This window comes from Notolabrus celidotus, chromosome 13, assembly GCF_009762535.1.
Source record: "Notolabrus celidotus isolate fNotCel1 chromosome 13, fNotCel1.pri, whole genome shotgun sequence".
Classification (NCBI taxonomy): Eukaryota; Metazoa; Chordata; class Actinopteri; order Labriformes; family Labridae; genus Notolabrus; species Notolabrus celidotus.
Window position 1 is genome coordinate 23,388,477 of NC_048284.1, and position 21,234 is coordinate 23,409,710.

Consider the following 21,234-nt stretch of genomic DNA (forward strand, 5'->3'; position numbering starts at 1 on the left):
TACTCAAACACTCCCATTCTTTCCCTGGAAAATGCTCCTCTGTGTTGAAGAGAGCAAAGCCGCTTCGTCTTCTGTGGTGGTGATGGATATGAATGCCTTGCTGGCACCACTTTGTTATGTCTCTTTCACAGTTTCCTTTCAAGCTGTGGGGTCCTGATGCTCACAACACTTCTGGTGTGTAATATGCATGCGCAAGACACATGAGACTGCAAAACACACTTTGACCAGTGATTCACACAGATCATGCATCACGCTGTCTTGTTTCCTACACTGTGAACATACAGGTGTTTCATTAACCTCACAGGCTGACAGGGTCTCCAGATAGCTTTATTGCTTTCAACATAAATAGCTCTAAATAGGTCTGTCGCTTTGACATTTACATCTCTATCTTTTTCTTTCTTACGCACACACACACCTCCTGTATGGCCCTCTTTTCAAAGGGCATGCACATTTGAATCATACTTTTCACCACAGGTCACTTTTACTGTGTCAGAATGAAGACTCCATGTGACTCCTAAATGTCTCTATGTTTTAATAAAGAGATACAGTACCAGGTGCTCTCTGTGACAAAGACTTTGAAGGGACCACAGGAAAAGAAGGAGGAGAGAGCTTCATTTCCCAATGAGTTGCTGGGATTATTCAGCCGGCACGCTGTGTCACGCTTGGTAAACTGCACTGTGCTGGAGGGGAAAGGCTGTGGTGAGACAGGTTACAGGGGTTGTAAGGTGGAAGTGTCAGGAGAGCGTGAGGAAATGTTCTAAAAAATGCCTGGAGGTATGCAACCTTTATCAAGGTGAAAAGGCCTGAGGGGGCAAATGAAACAGTCCCCCCCACCCCCAACCAATTACTCTGTGCTCAGGCTTCAGAGGGAACAAAGTGTATAGAGGGGCTGAGTGGGAGCCAATGTCAACTTGCTGTTTTGTTTTTTATAATTAACAGATTGTCTTTATATGCAAAATGTTAACTTAATAGTCAATTTTGAAGACTGCACCTCTCGGAAATTCAAATATTCCACTCCTATTTTCAACCTTGAGAAGGCTTTAAGAATGGGGCTGTTTTGTTCCTTTACTGAGAGCACAGGGCAGTGAATGGAGTCAGGATCAGGAAGGACAGTGGAGAATGACATGCGGAAAAGGTTTGAAGATTTGATTCAAACCTGCTGCTTTGAGGATCATATCCACAGAACATGGGGTATGTCATTTAACTGCTGAGTGAAACCAGCCCCCCTGGAAGGAAGACTTGAGAAAGCGTCCCTCTCTCCTCTGATGAAAAATGTTAGTAGAAATGTTTGAAGCTGTTCTCTCCAAGGGAGCAGTTTGGCATTTTTGTTTCAGTGGCATCCCTGCCAGCCCTACTTTTACAATACCTTAAAGTTATTGCTTTGCTTTGAATCCCTCCTCCGTCTACACATTAAATCTTTCTTGGTGTCCTGCACCTTCTTCCTGTAGTCCTCGCCCACTAATCTTTGTCTTTCTGCAGCCTAGAGATTTAGCCCTGCAGTAAAGAGCCAGCGTTTCTTCAGGTGTAAACATGTATTTAATGCCGCTGCTGTCAAACCTTAGGTCTCAGTCCATCTACACATATATTTAGAGTTATCTGATGTTGTTTTTTCTGATGTAAATAAATTAACTCTATTCCCAGTATTTCTGGCGTGTCTGCTTTTCCCTCTGCTCAGAGAAGTGAGGGCTAACCCTCACAGAATAACAAATCCTACCTTTCACACATTTTTTCCACAACACTGCAGAGTGTGGGGAATATTATCCACATATTTATTCCTCTGTGGATGCAGGTTAAGGTTTATGTTTGAACTCTACATGCACAGTCAGGTTTGACATGACTTTCCTTGGTGCTCTGCATGTGTTCCATGGATTCACTGTTGCACATGAAAAATAGAGTTAATGCCATGTTTTGTAGTTCTGTTCATTTTGCTGCCGCTTATTTTTTTATGTGTGGAGACATTCATTATGCTTAGTTTTCACAGAGCCCCGGTGAAAGATCTGTTTGGTTATTGTTACACAGAATCCCTAAATGTTTTTACCATGAGTGCACTTGATTAAGACTCTTTACACAGAACCATAATTTACATTTCATCTGTGAAACATGATTAAACAGTTCATATCCTGCACTGAAAATGAGAGGCTGCCAGATAAAAGCATCCATGCATGGATGTATTGACATATCCATGTGCTTCTTCAATTATCCCTTTTATGGTAAATGGACAGAAAGCAGACTCTCATTTGATATAGATGAAAGAAGAAAAATGGTGTGTCTTTGCTGTGTGCCATGGGTTTGACACAGGCTGATACTGAACACAGACCATTACACCCACACATCATTGAAAATGTCTGAAAAGAGAGACAGAGCGAGGGAGAGTGAGACACATCACCTTCATCAGGAGTAATGTGCGGCTCTTTGTGGTCATTTAATTAAGATTAAATGAGTGAATTGATTGTAGCAGGGTTTGCACTGCATGTGCTTTGACACCAGAAGAGTCAGAGGATACAGAAGACTGTAGGAACAAAGACGAGATGAGAACAGGTTTATCATTAACATACAGTTTGCTTGGGGCGGCAGTAGCTCAGTCCATAGGGACTTGGCTTGGGAACCCAAGGGTCGCCGCTTTGAGTCCCAGTATGGACACGAACCAGGTGCTGGTTCACTTGCCTGGGCACTGCCGAGGTGCCCTTGAGCAAGGGCACCCCCTGGGTGCGCTGGTTGGCAGCAGTATCCTCACTCTGACATCTCTCCCTAAGCATGTTCACTGCATGTGTGTGCACTTGTATGTATATACCAAAAAAACAGTATGTGTAGCATGTCCAAAAATAGCATGAGTGAAAACAATTTAATTTCCACCCTGGGGATCAATAAAGTACCTTTTTCCTTTCCTTTTATACCATCAAGTGTATGGATCAGAATCCTGATCATATGGGGTGAAGACAGAAATCTAGCAAAGTGTATGAACCAAATGTTATTTCTTTGCAATTAATAGCTTGCGAAAACTCACTCAGGGAATTAAGTATTTGAATTGTGCAAAGCAGAAGGATTTAAAAATGTAAGTTAACGTTGTAGGCTGCAGGAAAAAAAGGCACAGAGGCAGAGCTGTGGCGGCGACATCTGACAGAGGGCTTCAGGAGCCCTCAGACTACTCTCTTAATTTAAGAAAAGAAGTTCTTATGTTACAAAAAGCTGATGGTTAAAAGTGTGCCAGATATACCCAGTCTGGAACAAAATCAAAACAGTAACAAGATAATGAATTATTGTGAAGTTTTGCTGCTTTATAACTTTCACATCAAGTCATAACTGTGCAGCTCTGCGATGAATCCATCTCTATGGAGCTGTCTTCCTCCTCACTGGCACATGTGCAGCATCGTGTCCTGAAGTGCTTACTCAGCCGTCCAAGTGACCCACAGAGACACAAACTGTGACAGCAAAGCTGAACAAACTGATAACCTGAGTAAATAAAATGCACACCATCAGGTGTTATACTGTATGTTTGCTCTTAATCTAAGGAGGGTGATGCATTTATGTTGTGTTTTGGATAGCTGAGTTTAGTCTGCACATCTTTGACATATCCATCCTTTATCTTGAGTTTGCACTAACCATGTCGGTCTGGCTCTTTTAGTTTGTCTCATACATCTATCCATCCATTAATCTCCCTTTTACTGTAACTCATTCAGTTGCTGACCAGCCAAAGCAGAGGAGACGCCTAATTATTTATTTAGAACCACTTAAATTGAAGCCTAGTCAACCCAGAATCCACTTTCTTTTATAATAACATTTGCTGAGCCATCACTAACACAGTGGGCAAAAGATGACATTGATTCACGTCAATAAAAGGCCACATTCAGACAGTTAAGTGAAGGTCAACATGACAGGGCATTGTGTAATCCTGAGCCCTTGATGGTGACAGGCAGTGACAGATTCATGAGGCCAAAGTGGAAAAGTTTCCCATCTCTTAATTTCCTATAAATCGATGTGAGCAGAAGAGCAGAGAGATAGTTTTTACTCCTGTAATGAAATTCTTATATTATAGAGGATCCTTGTTCTGAAGAGGGCAGGGTTTGATGTATTGGAAACACATGAGAGAGGACACACAATAACAGGGATATAAGAGAGAGATGACTTTAGCCATCCAAGTGCATTCAGTATTGACACTTTTCCCAAACTAGTCATGATTTTCCTTCTTTTCTCAGAGTGCAGACACAGTGTCCGTGCTATACATCACCACTCCCCTGGTGCACACATACAAACGACTCACTACACTTCTGCTCCCTCTCTTTCTCTTTTTTCTCTCCACATATCTCGGCGTATCATCCACTGACTCTCTGGCAACATATTAAAAGGAGGGATAGTGGCTGCTCCCTATTATTGCCAGGAAAGTGATTTACCATGGGACCGCATTCCCACTGTATTGATTAAAAAGTGTGTCTCTATGTGTGTACGTGTGGGAGCTGTATGTGTGCACGTTTCATCTACCCTGCATCTCCCTGGGCTTCCTCATTTTCTTTCTGTGCCATACCTTTCCACATTGTATGAAGCCCATGGACCCAGTATGATGAGAGAATATAACTATACTGTGACACAACATCTTCTGATGGTGGCTATCTTTCCTTCAATTTAGTATACATCTCATTCTTTCTATCATTTACTTATTTTCCTTTTTTCTCGATCATTTCAGCAGCCCTCTCTGTTTGTTCATTCCTCTTTTCTCAGCCGTCTCTGCCTGGGTCATTAATCTATACTGCTCCAACTGCTCCTCTGGGCCAGACTGGACTATAGCTCCACTCACTGTCGGAAGGAAAGACCTCTGTGTTCATACTGATATGAAACGATGGACAGAGACAGAGAATGTCTTTTAGAGAGAGCACCCAGAGACATGAGATAAGAGAGGAGAGAATGAAGGATATGCGAAAGAAAAATGCATCGGCCCTCCTTCACTGGTCATGTTTTATAAAGCAGGAGTGACATGATCGTGTGTTGAGAGGCGAGATGACACTGAGGTCGCTTTGTTGTCTGCTGTTTTAAAAAGGCTGAGTAGATTAATATGCCATTGGGTCACACTGGGGGATTGGAGACCTGAACCCTGTCTGGATCTGCAGAAGCCATCAGCTGTGACAGGGGGCTCAAGCAGACGGCCTGGCTTAATCAAGGAATAAGTATGGGTGTGTGTACTTGATATTGGGATAGTTCTTTCATGACTTGGTGTAAGAGAGCGAGTCTGTGTTGTAGAAGAAAAATAATAAAAAGATGCATCAAACTTTCTAATAAAGCTAGCCTGACTCAGTCTCTAAGAGTGATAGAAAGTATTGGAGCCAACAGAGTTGGGGATTCGTTTCTGCAGCTTGTCTGAACTCTGTTTGGCTCTAGCTTTAATGTAATTGCCTCTGTTGGAAATAAACATCAGTATCTGATGTATTAGACGTTTCCCTGTTCTGGGCCATTCTACTCAAATCTATAAACAGCTCTGTTTATCAAACTAAGTGAAAAAACATCTCTCTAATGTAAAACTGTCTGTGAACATTATTTATCCACATTCTTTCAAATTATCACATTTTTCTTCCTACATTCTTTATGTATTAAGAATACCTCAGCTTAAGGCTATCACTTGGCAGAAATATTGAAGAGCACATTGAGTCAATTTGAATGAATTGTTTGCAATTATGTGTATCAGAATTATTATGAGCTGGCAGTCTTTACTCTCTCTATCCATCATCTGAGATCAGTTTTTGTTTTTCCGCTGGTAGCTGTCAGCTGCTTACTGAGTCCTACAGGTCAGCTATGACCTGTAGGACTCCTTCTTCAGCTTGACGGCTCCCTTTACCTCTGGTGTCCACCAGCAGGTTTGGGGATTACCGCCACGACTAGCACCAGCAACCTTGCGTCCGCAGCTCCGGACAGCAGCCTTGGCAATGGCGGCATTGAACCGGGTCCATTCCGACTCCATGTCTCCGGTCAAAGCTCTGCCGGAGGTGGGAGTTGAAAACTAGCCTGACAGGGTCCTCCGCTAGAAGTTCCCAGCAAACCCTCACTGTCTGTTTAGGTCTTCCAGGTCTGTCCGGCATCCTCCCCCGCCACCGATCCAACTCACCACCAGATGGTGATCAGTTGACAGCTCTGCTCCTCTCTTCACTAGAGTGTCCAGAAAATACGGCTGCAGATCAGCTGATACGACTACAAGTTGATCAGTGATCTGCAACCTAGGATGTGCGGGTGCCACGTGCACTTATGAACACCCTTATGTTCGAACATGGTGTTTGTTATGGACAAACTGTGCACAGAAGTCCAGTAACTGAACAAAGCTCAAGTTCAGATCAGGCAGGCCGAGTCTTGGACAGTGGTGACATTTTCGTCTTTGTAAAATAATTTTCCAGTGATACAGTATTAGGTGGTTCTGCACATGAGTGCTCTCAGAATAAATTGCTTTATTTTCACACAGTTTTCTAGTTAGATTGTCTTCCTACCCTGTGGTTTTGGTGCAGGTCAACCAGCAGGACTGAGGCCTCTAGAGCAGATTGGGGTTGAATATTTTGCTCAAAGGTTATTGGAGCCCTTTGTGTACTCACATGGATCAGAGTTAAAGCCCTCCAGTTTAAAATATGCCCTTGTGGAACAGAGTGATGGACCTAAATCTAGGGCCTTTGTTGCGGAGCAGGGAAGGTCAAGATACAACCATGTGCAGTGCAGTGCATCTCTATGGCAACAAAAGTGACATTATGATCTTTGTTGCCAGATAACCACACATTGGCTCACAATCTTGTTCTCCTCTTGCTATCATTTAATTCTCCTGCTCTGTTTTTCACATCATCTCCACTCTGTCTCTGTTATTGATGTCCGTATCTCCTGATCTCTCAGCTGGTGGTGCTGAAAAATGAATGCTCGTTGCCCTCAGTTATCTCTGCAGCAGCCATTTAGATAATTAAGACTCTACTTTTGCTCTTGCCTTCCGTCTTGCCACCAAAAGTGGAGCTTTGCCTACGCACATATAGATATCAACACACTACTGTTTGAGTTGTAATAATACAGCTGGAAATCGAAGATACCATGGTGTTTTAACTCCATCTGCCCTGGTTGTTGATGTGTATACAGTATTTGTCCTCGTCCATAGATAAATCTGAATGTTTTTTTTGTTTGTGTGTACATCACTGAGAGCTGTTTTTTATGCTGCTGTTTGTTTTTGTTTAGAGAACAGAGAAATCTGTAAAGTGATGCAATGGAGAGAGAAAAGGTGACAGCTGCCATGGGCCACAGAGAATTCACAATTAGACCCAGACACTTGAGAAAAACATGAACACACTACATGGTTGTCATCTGGAAATCTGTTGCTCCTTTGTGCTCAGAGAAAAAGGAGGAATAGGAAAGTGTGTGCATTAGCCTTTGAGTTTATTGTCCTGCTTTCTGTCATGTCCTTGTTTTTTGGGTTATTTTGAAGTGTCTTATAGGTAAGTGTTTAATGAACTGAGCAGCAGCGTGTGGGGATAGAGGACACATTTTCTCTTTGTTCCTCAGGCTATTCATAATTAATATACTCACAACAAACACTGACAGGCTGTTACTTTGTGTCATTTGAACATTTAATAACAGGACATTCTTGCAAAGAAGGGGGTGTGGAAACCATTGCATCACGTTGTACCCCCAACAAAAACTCTTGTAGTGCACACATGGCTCTTTCTTCTTCTTTAGATAAAAGTTTCATCCATTAATGCTCTGCTGAAAGAAATGTGCTGATGCGCACAGAGGGGATATTAGTGGTAAGTGGTGCAGGTATAGTCCGTATGTCTAAATAAAAATAACCTCTCAACCTCCTCAAAAAGCACCCCGATCCCTTCTTATGACTCCCATCCCCCTATTTCAAACTTTAGCAACACTAACTGCGATTTTATTTCATTTACTTCCTTGCTCACATTGTCTCTTAATTTCTGTCACATTCTGTCCATCTGTTACACTCCCTCTCTCCTCACGTCTGTCTGTGGCTCCCTGTGAATTCCCACATGGCTTTGTTAACACAGCTCTGTCACACACAGACACGCACTTTGCATGCTGCGTGCAGCCTCAGAGTGACAGCTGCTGTTCTTTAGGGTGTGTTCCTCACATCCCCACCTGCCAAATAACTTTTTATTTTGGCTAATTGCCCAATGGTTTTTCAGGAGCAGAAGTTTGACAACTCTAACAAGAACATTCAGGGCGTCTCCATGGTGATAGCAGTGAGGTCATGATAATGTCAACTAAAATTGTCCTTTATTTGCAGGGATTGGTGTTAACCCACAAAGACACACACATTAATTACTCTTCTGTCTTTGTAGCTGCATTTATTTCACCCACACTATCTTTGACATGTATTTAGAACATTGTTTGCATAATGCAATTTAGATGCTGATGCATCAGCAGCTGTTATTTAACAAGAATGAAAAAGTGCCCAGAGACAGCAGCTTTTAACTCATTACATAACTGACAGCCTAATGGAGATGCCAGTCAGTCAGTCAGTCAGTCAGTCAGTCAGTCAGTCAGTCAGTCAGTCAGTCAGTCAGTCAGTCAGTCAGTCAGTCAGTCAGTCAGTCAGTCAGTCAGTCAGTCAGTCAGTCAGTCAGTCAGTCAGTCAGTCAGTCAGTCAGCTCATTAGGTTTGATTGCTGGCATACTTTCACTTTTAGATTCAGGCTCTGTTGCTCATTTTGGAAGCAGATTTTGTTGTTGCTGTTTTGGCTTTCAGAGGATTAGGGATTTTCTTATTAGTCAGATTTCCATCTCTCAGCACAGGATTATCAGTCATCAAAAGACTGTCTACTTCAGGTGAGATTAAGAACATTCTGACAGGATTGCGGGAATTGGAGAGCAGTATTAATTGATGTAGGGTTTGACTGAAATTATGTTATTATTCTTTCATGTAATTTAAAAAGCTCTTAAGAATGTCGGCGTCACGCCTCACAGTTAAGGTACTAATTTCTCTACTGAAACACTTTTGTTCTGTCCGGGGCTGAGGCTGTGATCATTGAATGTAAAAGAAGATGGGTAAATCTTTATTGGCACATTCTTCCTGGAGCAGCAGAGCCAGAACAAAGTGTCACTGCAGATGTGATGTGTTTAAGTGTTTATCTGTTCTGACACAGATAAACACAGGTGTGCTGGCTGTCAGTTACCACAGGCACCTCCAAGAGCAACATATCTTTCACCAACCTTCACAAACACACACCGCACTCACACTGCCTCAAATTGTCATGCATTCAAGAACACACATGAGACCTTTAAGTAGTTGTAAGAGATCCTAAGAGTATTCAATTAATTCCTAAATCCTTCTCTTTACATAGGACTGTGAATGAAGGAGGATTTGTCTCAGAGACTCTCATTCTGCAGGGATCAGATACAATCCTCTGGTTACACAGCGTATGCTGACATGCAAAGTGCAAGGATGAGTGGAATTTACTAACACGGTTGTGCACTCATTGAAATGTAAAGCCAAGATTCTGCTGATACTCCTTGGGTAAGTGAAAGATATAATCTAAACATGGTAATTTGAGAGAAAAAATGTTTGTTTTTATAAACTTCTTTAATCAGCAAACATTTGAACTCAGTATTACAGGAAGAAGTGAGATGCACATGACATACATATACAAATTATTGTAGAACACAAGATGATGCCAGTTCTTCTGTACTTTGCAAAGTTTGCCATATCAAGGTGACAATTATTTTGAATTTACTTGTATGTAATGTATTTGACCACTGTGTGTAGTGTTGCTTATTGAGGGCAGTTCTGAAATATTGGGCCCAGGTTCAACAGTCACCTGACTTTACTTGGAGGCTGTGGCTCAGAGGTAGAGTGGTTTGTCCTCTGTTCTATAGGTTTGCAAGTTTTTCCTGGGTTGTAACAGTCTACATGTAAAAGTTGTATCAATCCCATAGACCCTCTTTACTTTTCACTCCTTTTCTCTTTGCTGTATATTTCAACCTCATGGAAGGAGTTTCCACAAAGCTCTATCTTGAATTTGTTCTCCACTGTGACCTCATTCCTGGAGGTTTACAGGAAGACAAAAATTCCAGTCAGTTTTTTTCGTAAAACACAAAAAGAGAACACTGTGAAAGCACACCAGCATGAACCCATAACTGAAAAGAATGAAACAAACTGATTGTACAGAAATGTGAATTTAAAAGCACTCCATTCTGACTCTTATGGAGATAATGTTCTTTATTTTTCTCCTCCTGTTTTTCTGTGAGGGAATTTTCTGTCTTCCCTTATTTCTCAGCTGAGGTGTAGAGATCGGCTGATAAGACAATATTACCTGGCATTCACACTGCCATTGTTCAGTTGGACTCGCACCCTGTTACTCTCTCCGTCTCCAATATTCTTTTGTTGCCTTTTGAGGTTATTAAAAGGGGTCACAGCAGAGAGGGAGAGAGGTTATTGGATGTGAGCAAGAAAGAGATTGTGAAGCCTGCAGTCGCTCAGCTTGCTGTTTTTGGACAGAGCAGAGCTTGTAGGAGAAGGGAATACTTGTAGTTTTGAAAGGGAATGCAGTGCATGAACAAAAAACTGACAGTGCGCAAATCAGAGACAGACATAAAGGATGAAAGAGTAAGTGTTCCAGTGGGTGAACAGAGGGGTCAGTGCTCTCATTACAGGCTACATCCTGTATCACTTACATCATGTCTTTGTAAAAAAAAACAAAAAAACTTTCCAACAGCCTGCTCAGTCACACATACATGTTGGAGTTTAGCACCTGTTTGTTTTTATTATATCACACCAGCCATTCACTTGCAGTGAAAAACACACACAGAGCAACACAGATTTTGGTAGCTCATTCCTCTTTGAGGAAAGAAGCAACGTGACAGACCCCTGCCTGCAGAGTAAATACCCATCATCTGCTGTCACTCTCTCCTCACAGACTTCAGGATTTTGCATGGGGTCTGGCTGAACCTGGTTTGAGCTTGTTATTTATTTCATCTATTATAAAGGGCTCAAGAAGCATGATCTGCCTTTGGTGAGGAGGAGTACAATGTGCTGCAATCCCTTCAGTGATGAATTTCACTGCTCAGCCTCAGACTCTGCACCACTTTGATTTATGACGTAATATATAGTGATACACTGCTAATGCTACACATTAGCTCTGTGCTACCTACCGGTCTAACAAGGAAAGTCCAGTCCTGATCTTTGACTATCGGATAGGAGCCAATCTGGGTATTATTTGAATTGATTGGGAAATGGTAATTTGAGCCGAACTGGACATACTTGATAAGAAATAATAAAGGGTTCATGCAATGTAGAACTTCAGCCACAACTTAAACTACATTGCATGAACCCACATGTGCACAGCCAGCCAGATAACAACAACAACAGGCACTTTACAGCAGCCAAGGGTAACTGTTCAGGGACACATGTTTCAAAAGGGTAAAAACAACAGGAGTCTGTTAAATTATAATTAGCAGCCACTTGCAATAAATACAATACGATTGTTTCAAGAGGTGGTAGCAGTAGAGAAAAGGCTGCTAGGCTAAAGCAACAAACTTAAGACTACTGCTTGTGTCTGTGTCTTTAAACATCATTAGAATACTACTAACAAAGAAAAAAACAAATCAATTGAGCTGTACTTTCTTTATTTATGGTTCTGCAGGCCTGCCCTCATTGCTCCCTCTTTAAGGAAGAGAAAGTGATGTCACGCCACCACCATCGCTTTGAGAGGGACTACCAGGGACCCTGGGAGCGGAGAGATATCCGGCTTTCTGGCCTCCACAATGGAGGAGCCAATCACAGCTGTGCCTCTGCTGTTGTCAATGGCAACAACCGTCCAGGGCTCCTCCCCCTCCCGGTCATCCCTTCCCTCCTTCCCAACCTGGTATCAGTGACAACAGCGAGCAGCGACACAGCAGTCAAGAGAGGCATCACTGCTGCAGGAATGGTGACTCCAACCAAGGTAAGAGCAGCAACACCTGAAACCTGTCTGTGTTTCCTCCTGTTCTCTCAAGTTTCTTTCTCAGCTTTCTCTTTTCTTGTTTCAACTTTTAAATCTGCAAAAACTCCCCGAATGGACATAATCTCCAACTTTCTCCATGCTGGTCAGACTTTCAGCTTCCTCTCTCACTTTTCCTAAATGTTTTTGCCCTGTCCAACTCGCTGGGACAATAATCCTCATGGTTCAGCTGTCTAGCTCTTCAAGCCCTTCTCTCTCTCTCGTTCTCTATCCCTCTCTCCAGTCCTGCTGCTCTTCCTCTGTACAATGATTCATTCTTGCCAAACCATTTTCCTCCATCCTCATTTTCTCTCTGTGCCAAATGGCAGTCTCGTCATGCCTCTCCCTCCTTGGTCATTTTCTTCCATCATTATGTAAATGACCTCTGACAGTGGCTCAGATGGGTGCTGCTGTCAGATGTGATGGTATGAGCTGATTATTTAGACAACTTTCAGATTACATGGCTTCTGTTTCATCCCCTGATCCTGTATCAAATGCCGTAAATGTGCAGCCTGTTAGATCACAACATGCCTTTATCCCCTCACCCAGTGTGTGAAGAGAGGGGCCTTTACCAAAAAGTCACTTGAACATTTCAGCCTCTCCCTTGACTTTGTTTCCATGGATACCATTCATCTTACTCCGGGTACTTACCCTCACTATCAGATCATTTACTTTAATTTGAACTTCAGCAGACCCATGTGGGCTGTTTTCTCTCCCCAGTACCTTCTCAATCTCTGTAGGGCTTACACTCTCAGAGCAGAGGTAAACAAAGCTCTGCTGATTTAGCCTGTAAGTGAACATCATTAGATACCCTGCTGAATGCACTGACCACAGATACTGTACATCTGCTCTGGCACAGCGTCAGCCGCTCCTTTTGTGTGTCTGAATAATTACACACACCCCAACAAAGTCTCACCAACTCCCACTGTGGTCATTGTCATCACTCAATGGCTGCCACAGCAATTGGTGGGATTTCCTTGTGTGTTTGGGCGAAGTTGTTCAAAGGTAAATGTATGTGAGAATGTGTGGGCATGTATGAAGCAGGTCCCCCCTGAGATGCCGCTCTGTAAGCGCCATTAAGGGCTTTTCCTTGCTACTTTGTCCTGCTTTGACAGTCCTTTGTAAGGGCAGGCAACAGAGCAATAATGTTGTAAAAGGGGAGATACCCAGGGTGTAGGCTCTGACTTAATAACAGGGTTGAGAAAAGATACAGAGGCCTTTGGGAGCTGGCCAGTACCACATGATCCTGTCCCTGTATCTTCCTCTCAGCTGTCTTCTCTCACTCTTTGTGCCACCTTCAAAGCTGTCTGAGGTCAGAAAGAGTCTGTTGGACGAATGCAGCTCTCATGCAGTGCTCCCTGTGTCGCTGCTCTGTGCTGTGGCGGCTCTAAAAAGCTGAAAGGCTTTTATTATTCTCCTAACCCTGTAATGACAGCTTGAATGAGTGTTTATTTCCAATAACATGAAATTGGACGCATCAAAGGTGTGTTTTAGCCATAGACTGTATAAAATATGGACGTAGTATCCGTGACGTCACCCATCTGTTTCTGAAGCGCTGTTTTGAGGCCAATCAACAGCGGGAGCCATATTGCTGCTGTCAAGCGATTGTGATGTAAAGAGGCGGGCTTTGAGCCTCCTAGCCAACAGCTACAGTGTTCCCGCCTGTCAATCAAGTCAGCTGTGCGTCTCATTGGAAGACTAGTAATCTCAATATCTTCGAAAGTGCCGCGTTAGAAGAAAATCCCCCCCCCCCCTACAGTGTGTGCCGATCGAGAAATGAGCCATCCAGACTACACTCGTCTTTTGTACCAGGCTGTAAACATGTTTATTTCTGCTGTAAAGATAGTCTTTTTTGAATTGGTGTGTATGTGGTTTCCGGTACTTCCGGAGCCAGCCTCAAGCGGATCCTAGATGAACTGCAGTTTTTAGCACTTCAGCATTGGACTCATATTTTAGACCAGAGGTTGCCACTTGGTTTTAACGTTGCCTTTCTAATTACCCTCCCTTGTGTTGTGGTTGGCATAATGGGTTTTTTTATGCGTGCGTGCGTGCGTGCGTGCGTGCGTGCGTGCGTGCGTGCGTGCGTGCGTGCGTGCGTGCGTGCGTGCGTGCGTGCGTGCGTGCGTGCGTGCATGCAAGCTGCTTGTTATTTGCTGTTGGTGAGTATTTGGTGGGTTAAAATTGGACAAAGCTGAAGTTCTCTGATTAACGGTATCACTCTGAAAGTTTCTTCCCCCAGACTGCAAACTGAAGCATGGACGTCTCACTGCATGCTCTAATCCTTCAAATGAAATTTTTAATCCATCCTCTGCAGATATTTACTAAGAGCAGTGCTGGAGTTTGTATTTCTTTACTGTGCTTTATTGAACACAAACACAGGAGCTGTAGCTGAAAATAAAGAAGCCCACAGATATATCTAGATCGGATGAGTTTGTTTGTTTGAGGATAGTACTTGTAGAGATGGTGTTGATTCTGTATATCACAGGTATTTTGATTCACTCTGTTTACTTCTCATTCAACCTCTCTGTTGAAATGTTTTCTGATTGGTTCAGTCTGGAGCAGCAGTTTCTCCTTCAGTCTGTAGCCACTACATTACTTGTATGCTGTTAGAGGTCTTCCCCACACAAGTTTGTTTCTTATCGTGTGGTCATTGGGACTTATTCACCTTGTTCTCAAGAAACTCCCAAAGAAAAGTCAATTAAAAAATCCATTCATTTGTTTTCAACCTGCAGAACTGTTCTGAACTGTTTAATGAACTGAGGAATGCCATGTCCTTGTAAGGTAGACGCTCATGCCAGTTGTTTCTCAGTGGCATGACATTTGCAGATTTTGATCTTATCTTAGAACAAATCCCAGGACAGAAAACTTAAGTCGATGCTGGAATTTTCTTAGAAACAGCTAAATTGAATGTTGAGAAGGAGTTTCTCTGTAAGAATGGTTGGTGAATGAGACTCAGTTGTTATTCTGCTCAGGCAGTTGTTTTACTGTGGTGAAACACAGACAGCCTGTAAACAAAGTTCAATATGGCAGATAAGAAGATTCAGTGGAGATTAACCCCTGAGATTTCTTTTTGCACTATTTTATATAAACAATGGAGTATAACACAAACATAGAAAATAGACTTTCATCAACTAGTTTAATTTAAAAACACTTCCTTCAGTCTTGCTTGTCACCTGAAAAATATCTCTCAGACAGCGTGAGGGGTTTTAACAGATGACACTGCAAAGGTGCTGTTTGTATCGGCTCAAGATGGTCACATTTGACTGTGATTGTTCTGATTAAACATTCTTCTAACTGTTTGTTGAGAAGCCTGTCGTGCATCATTAGAAGCCATTAAAGGAAAGGTTATGTACATTTTCACATGTCAAATAATGGATGTGTCCCTGTAACAGATTCTGGTCAATTAGTGCTGTTGAGAGCATTAAAGTTACTGATATTGATGTCGGCTTCATTGTTGTTAGAGTGTACGTAGGATATCAAACCAGCTTCAGCTACATTATCTCTGCTGTTTGATCTTCTGCTGATGGAGCCTGAATGCAGAACCTGTTGTTGGCAGTTCATTACATTAGTTTTATCAGACAGGACCAAATGCAGCATTTTGTTCTACTTATCCTGTCCACAAATCACACACCTCGCCTTCTTTGATAACCAGGAGTTACCCCACTATCCAATGCAATGTATTTGAGTTGAACACATTGTATATCTTAACATTGTTTAAAAACTTTCTGTTTGAAATTTGATTTTAAAGTTATTCTCCAAAAGTTTTCTTTCTTAGCTCATGAAAAAAAAGTTCTTATTGTCTGAAAATGAAGAGCACCGATCAATAGAGCTCGACTTGAAACAAAATCAGACATTGTGTCCTTTTGGTCATTGATTTCAGCCAGGACAGCCAGTTGGTGGATTGCAGTAGAGCACACACTGTGACCAACACAACATGGTGTGCAGAACACAGCAGGTGTCATGGCCTCACTCTGACACAATCAGAAAAAAGGAAAGAAACACACAAGAAGCTTGACTCCTGTCCCCTTGGTTCTTTTTACTTTCTGTCTCTTTGCTGAAACCACACACAGACATTTATCCAGGTTACCTGTCCGTGACAAGAACAACTCACAATGTGATATGTTCTGCGAAGTATAACAATGGCTCATGTGTTCAAGAAAACTGAAGCAGATGTGTGTATTTAGACAATTAACTATAACTTAACATTACCTCTGAAGCTCATGAGCTTTGTTATTATTTTGCAGTCTTTAAACCTTCATCAAGAGAAACTGTCAGCTCTGGTGTTAGTAATGAACAGGCTAGAAATAGAATCTGAAATTCTTATTGAGGTTAAGGCTAAGGCTCACCCTGGAGGAGCTGGAGGATGAGGGGACAGGGAGGAATCGCTTTGGATCACCAGTAGGCAGCAAACTAAATTAAACTAAACTATTAAACCGAACATAATGACTTAAGAAAACACACACACACACACACGCACGCACGCACGCACGCACACACACACACACACACACACACACACACACACACACACACACACACACACACACACACACACACACACACACACACACACACACACACACACACACACACACACATCCTAAATGATGGAATGAAGGAATCGTACAGAGGATTCATAAATGTTAAGGACTTTATTTTTTTTAACCTGACATTTGAACTTCAATTGAAATCACACTCAAACATCTCTCTAAATACTAAACAGCACAAGCTATTTTTTTTTATCTTCCTCTGAGGAACATAGAAGGAAATGCCATTCTCTGTCTGGATTTGATTTATTAAACACTACTCTAAACACTGCTTGTCCTATCACTGACTCACTGTGTCATTTGCATTTACATTCAAAACTAAGAGGACTTTTCTCTGTGGAGTGGACCAAAAGGATTGATTAGAAACACTTAATGGGTTTCATTTATTATCTATAAGCCTCTGTAAAACCTGAAGGCCTTTTTGTAAGTGAGTCAAGTGTCTCTTTATCTGACTTTCAGTGTTTGAACAGTTATGCATTTTTAAATACTTGGAGCCAGAGGTCTGTTGTACATTTTTGTTCTCTGTAAGTGGTTAAGTGACGAGTGTGTTGAAGGATATTTAAGCACTGAAAGTCAGCTTGTCTGACACGAAGATGAAACGAACCCATCAGCTCTTTCTGCCACATTTAGTGTGGTCAGAAATGTCAATTTGAATAAAGATGTTCAGTGGTTACGCTTTTGAATATTAAACATGCCGCTGTTAACACTGACCCTTCTTTTTGCTGACTCTGATTGCATATTTTCCTCACATGGAGAGCTGGTTCCAGTCATTATCACAATAGAGAATAGCTGATGCTTGATTTAATAAACAGTCATCGGATATGGGATTGAAATCTCCTTCTGTGAAAAATTAGAAGAGAGCCCATTATCTGTCTGTCACATGACTATACAATAATGTATGCTATTGGAACGGCTGCAGAGTATTACCATTCAAAACTGTACACTTGCTCTCCAGCAGTAAACACCAATTATCTACTGATGCCTACAAAGTGCAGATTAATCTTTAAGGTATGCTCTCCTCTTTCTGTTTCTCTGTTTCTGTGCTCTGAGTCAGGTTTGGATATCACAAGTCTAATCTTCTGAAATCAGCAACTCTATTAAAAGTAAAATTGTCACTTAATGACCCCGGTACTTAACCCTCTTCCATCACTGGTTTTATCTGATTCTTCAACCAATCTTTACCCTCCATCATTCTCCACCCACACTTCCCTTCTTTCTTGAAGCTTGGATCATCACTTCTGCGTCAGCATGGCCGCCCTCTGAGCGAGCTTGACTGAAATTGGATTGCTGATCCGTTGGTGTTGAGTGGCGAGGATGTCATATGGGATTTCAGCGACCACATGTTGTGATGCCTTAAATAGCTGTTAGAGCACACTGATGGATCACAGATGAGGCCTGAGTCCTCATCCTCATCTCAGCAAGACTGGAAATCCCCCAAGCAAATCTCATGTCAACATAAAGAAGAACACACAGCTGAACTACAAACCTCAACACACACAGCTGTGGTCAGACACATTTGACTCCACAGCATGTGGAAGGCTGTTGTATTTTCCCATTTCGCTGAAGAGTAAAAGGGTCATGGTTGATCCTGGGATGATTTAAAGTGGCTTTCATGTTAGACCTGCCTTCATCGTCAGTCATCTATGACCACTGCATCTCACACCTTACACAGATGTACCACATGTAATGTGGATATAAAAAGGTTTAAGGCAGTTCTAGCTTTAAGTCACTTTACTGCTTTAAAACTGGTGAAAAGTGTTGAAAGCAAAAAGAAAGAGTAAGTAGTTTGTACGAAACTGTGTAAGAAGACGTCTCTGAGTCTAAGAGGAAGGGAGAATATTTTTGGTATCGTGTAGCATTCTGTTTCCAATTTGTAGTCTTAGTACAACTTACCAATCACATTTCAGGTTGCTTTAGATAAATGGAGTAAATCTCCCCGTGTGGATGATGTACAGAGCAGAACACATCTTTCAGTTAGGCAATCTTAAAACCTATTGATTGACAACTATCTGTCATTTCAGAACTTTCCAAGATCAGGAGACAATAAAAATGAGGTTAACAATTAGCTGATTATACCATTCCAGTTCAGTACGTTGGAGGTCTTGGATGGATTTCTTTGAAGACTGATAGCTGATCCAGAAGTCCTCACAAATTGCATCCAGAGGCTAGATTTTTCTGGCACAATAGTGAATGAGTAGTGACATGGGTTTTACACAGTTTTCACTTTTTGTAATGAAATGTGTCTGCTTTCATCCTCATTTTAAAATATTGTACCTGAACAATGTTTTCAGCTTCAAGCCCCAAAACATGTTTTAAATCAGCAGATTCATCTTCTATTTAAACCAGTGCTCCTATGATTTAGAGTTCTTCGTGAGGCATAATTTTCAATAGAGAAGTGCAGATGTTGAAGATGTAGATGTCACACAGCACTAATGCTTTGTTGGTGTATAAAAACTTTTTCAAGCCACAGAGAGGAATTCAGCTTTCCAAGGGGTTATTTGCTCTCTAATTCAAGTTGTCAATTCATCCATCAATGTAATCAAACACATCATTAAGTGAGCAGATCAGCTCTGTAGCTCTTCAAAGACCCGCACTTAGTACTTAGATCCCTTTACAAGTACTAAATGAGCCCCCTGCTGAGCCCAGCTGATTGAACGTCATTTGGATTTCCTCTGATGAAGAAAAAACTCATCTGCATCATCCGCCTCCTTCCTCTTCCTCCGCAGCTCCACCCCTTCTCTCTTTGTGTGTCCTGTTCCACAATAGTAGAAGAAAGAGTGGTGACATTTCAAAAGGTCCACATGTGGAGAGGTTGATATTCAGAGAGCTGGCACCTTGAGGTTAACTCTATATGAAAGGTGATGGTGAATGCAGGCTTTTAAAGCATCAGTCATGTCATGCTGAATATCAGATATCAGTGAGGCGGAGTGTTTAAGATGCACAGGTAAACAGTACATCTCTCTGCAGCGTGTCTGACACTTCTCTCAGCTTTGTCTCACTGTCTCACACTTGGAATTCAGGTCTGTGGGAGTTCTCTGCAGCAGTTACATGAAACAAAACAAACAGAGGTGTGTTTTTTTGTTCGGCTGCTGTGTCTCTCAGCCATGTTTGAGTGAATGACTTGTGCCTACAAAAAGAGGAGTTCTGGACGATTGCCCTCAGAAGCTGCCTGAGGCTAAATCCTGACTCCTGGTTTAATTGTGACATTTACTCTTTCGTTCTTATTTGAACAAGGCGACAAAAGAGCTCTAACTCACTTTGACTGAAATAGACACTAACAGCTTTTGCTTTGAATTTTATTTGCTTGACTTTTTGAGGTTTTCAGTTTGATTCACAAAAGAGCCAATAAGTGAAACTGAAGAGAGGCTGCTTTAAGATAAGACAAGATAAGATATTACTTTATTGATCCCCGGGGGAACATTTGGTTGTTGCAACAACCCAGACATAAGTACAATCAAGAATTAGTTCAACAAGTAAAAATCCGCCAAAACACAATCATTAGCCAGTTGACTCTGTGCTCCTCTTCCTTCCTGAGCTGATATCTGGAAAGGACTCCAGCCAGAATTTTGATTTTAAAGTATCGATTAAATAACAAACAACCTGAAGTGAAGAGCACTAAAAGCTGCAGGATAATCATGCTTTTAAAAGTTCGGCTTTGAAAACACTCATGTCTGTTGGTTGGTCCAACATTTTTGCCCCGACTGAAATATCACAACAGCTATTTAACGAATTGCCATGCAGTTGGGTGCAAACATTAATGCCAGTACTAATTTTGAGATTAATTTGTTATCTTAAAATAAAATATACTTAAATATGGCATACACACAGCAAACCTGTAAGAACCTGTGAAACAACAGCACATTCACAGGTCCTGAGGGAATTTGTCTTCTATGACCCTGTTGCAAAGATAAGAAATGCTTGAAGATGTGCTGTTTTTTCAACATGCACAAGTTGCTCATTATGTTAGAGACTTTTGCTTGACTACATACATATTTAATATCTATCTAGTTATGCTCTGTCCATTGTTTGATAGGCAATCCCAGCTATTGTGCTCCAGTTTCTGTTTGCCTTCCCTCAGCTCTGTTCTCAGGGGATCCGGCAAACACTCATTTTAATAACACTCACATAAATAACATAAATTTAAATACAAATTCTAATAGGGACTTTGGGAGTGAATCAACTTGTAGTATTTTGGGGTCTGACTTAAACTCAGGCTAACAAATTACTGGGCGCGCAGTGTGTCTCATTAAGTTCTCCACGCATCATCACACTGCAAAATGTATAATCAAAACCACTGTAAACACCAAATTGCTGTTTCCTCAGCTTTCATCACTGCAGTTTATCAGCTTTTACTCAAAATTAAATTATCTTTAAAAAACAGCTGCATTTAGTTGTAGTTTTTGAACCCTCATTTGCTTCTAGTTTAAAACACCTCTTTATTTCATAACTGAAGAAGTCTGCAGGTTGGCCTTTTATGTGTACTTATGTGGGAAATGTACTGCATTTTACACTAATGTGAAAGATGCATTATATAAATTATCAGAGAAAACTGAATTGAATTTGTTGTGATATCTTACATGCATTTTGTCATGAATTATGTGCTGTGCCTTTTTGATTGAATAACAGCTTATCAGCTTCCAGTCAGTTTTTTCCAAAATATGATTTAGACCAGTCTTCATCTTGGTTGCCTATATCATCCTGCTTTATCTTTGAAACATGTTTCAAAGTCTGTTCATCAAAATACAAAATATC

General features: G+C 41.5%; 1 protein-coding gene across 1 annotated transcript in view; it reads left to right on the plus strand.

Moving 5' to 3' along the window:
* Positions 1–21,234, plus strand: part of LOC117824070 (kelch-like protein 29) — a 148,007-nt gene that overhangs the window by 42,962 nt on the left and 83,811 nt on the right. Inside the window, exon 2 of the mRNA XM_034699435.1 lies at positions 11,600–11,899. Within this exon, the coding sequence (XP_034555326.1) occupies positions 11,639–11,899 (261 nt within the window). The 5' untranslated portion in view covers positions 11,600–11,638. The remainder of the gene's footprint in view (positions 1–11,599; positions 11,900–21,234) is intronic.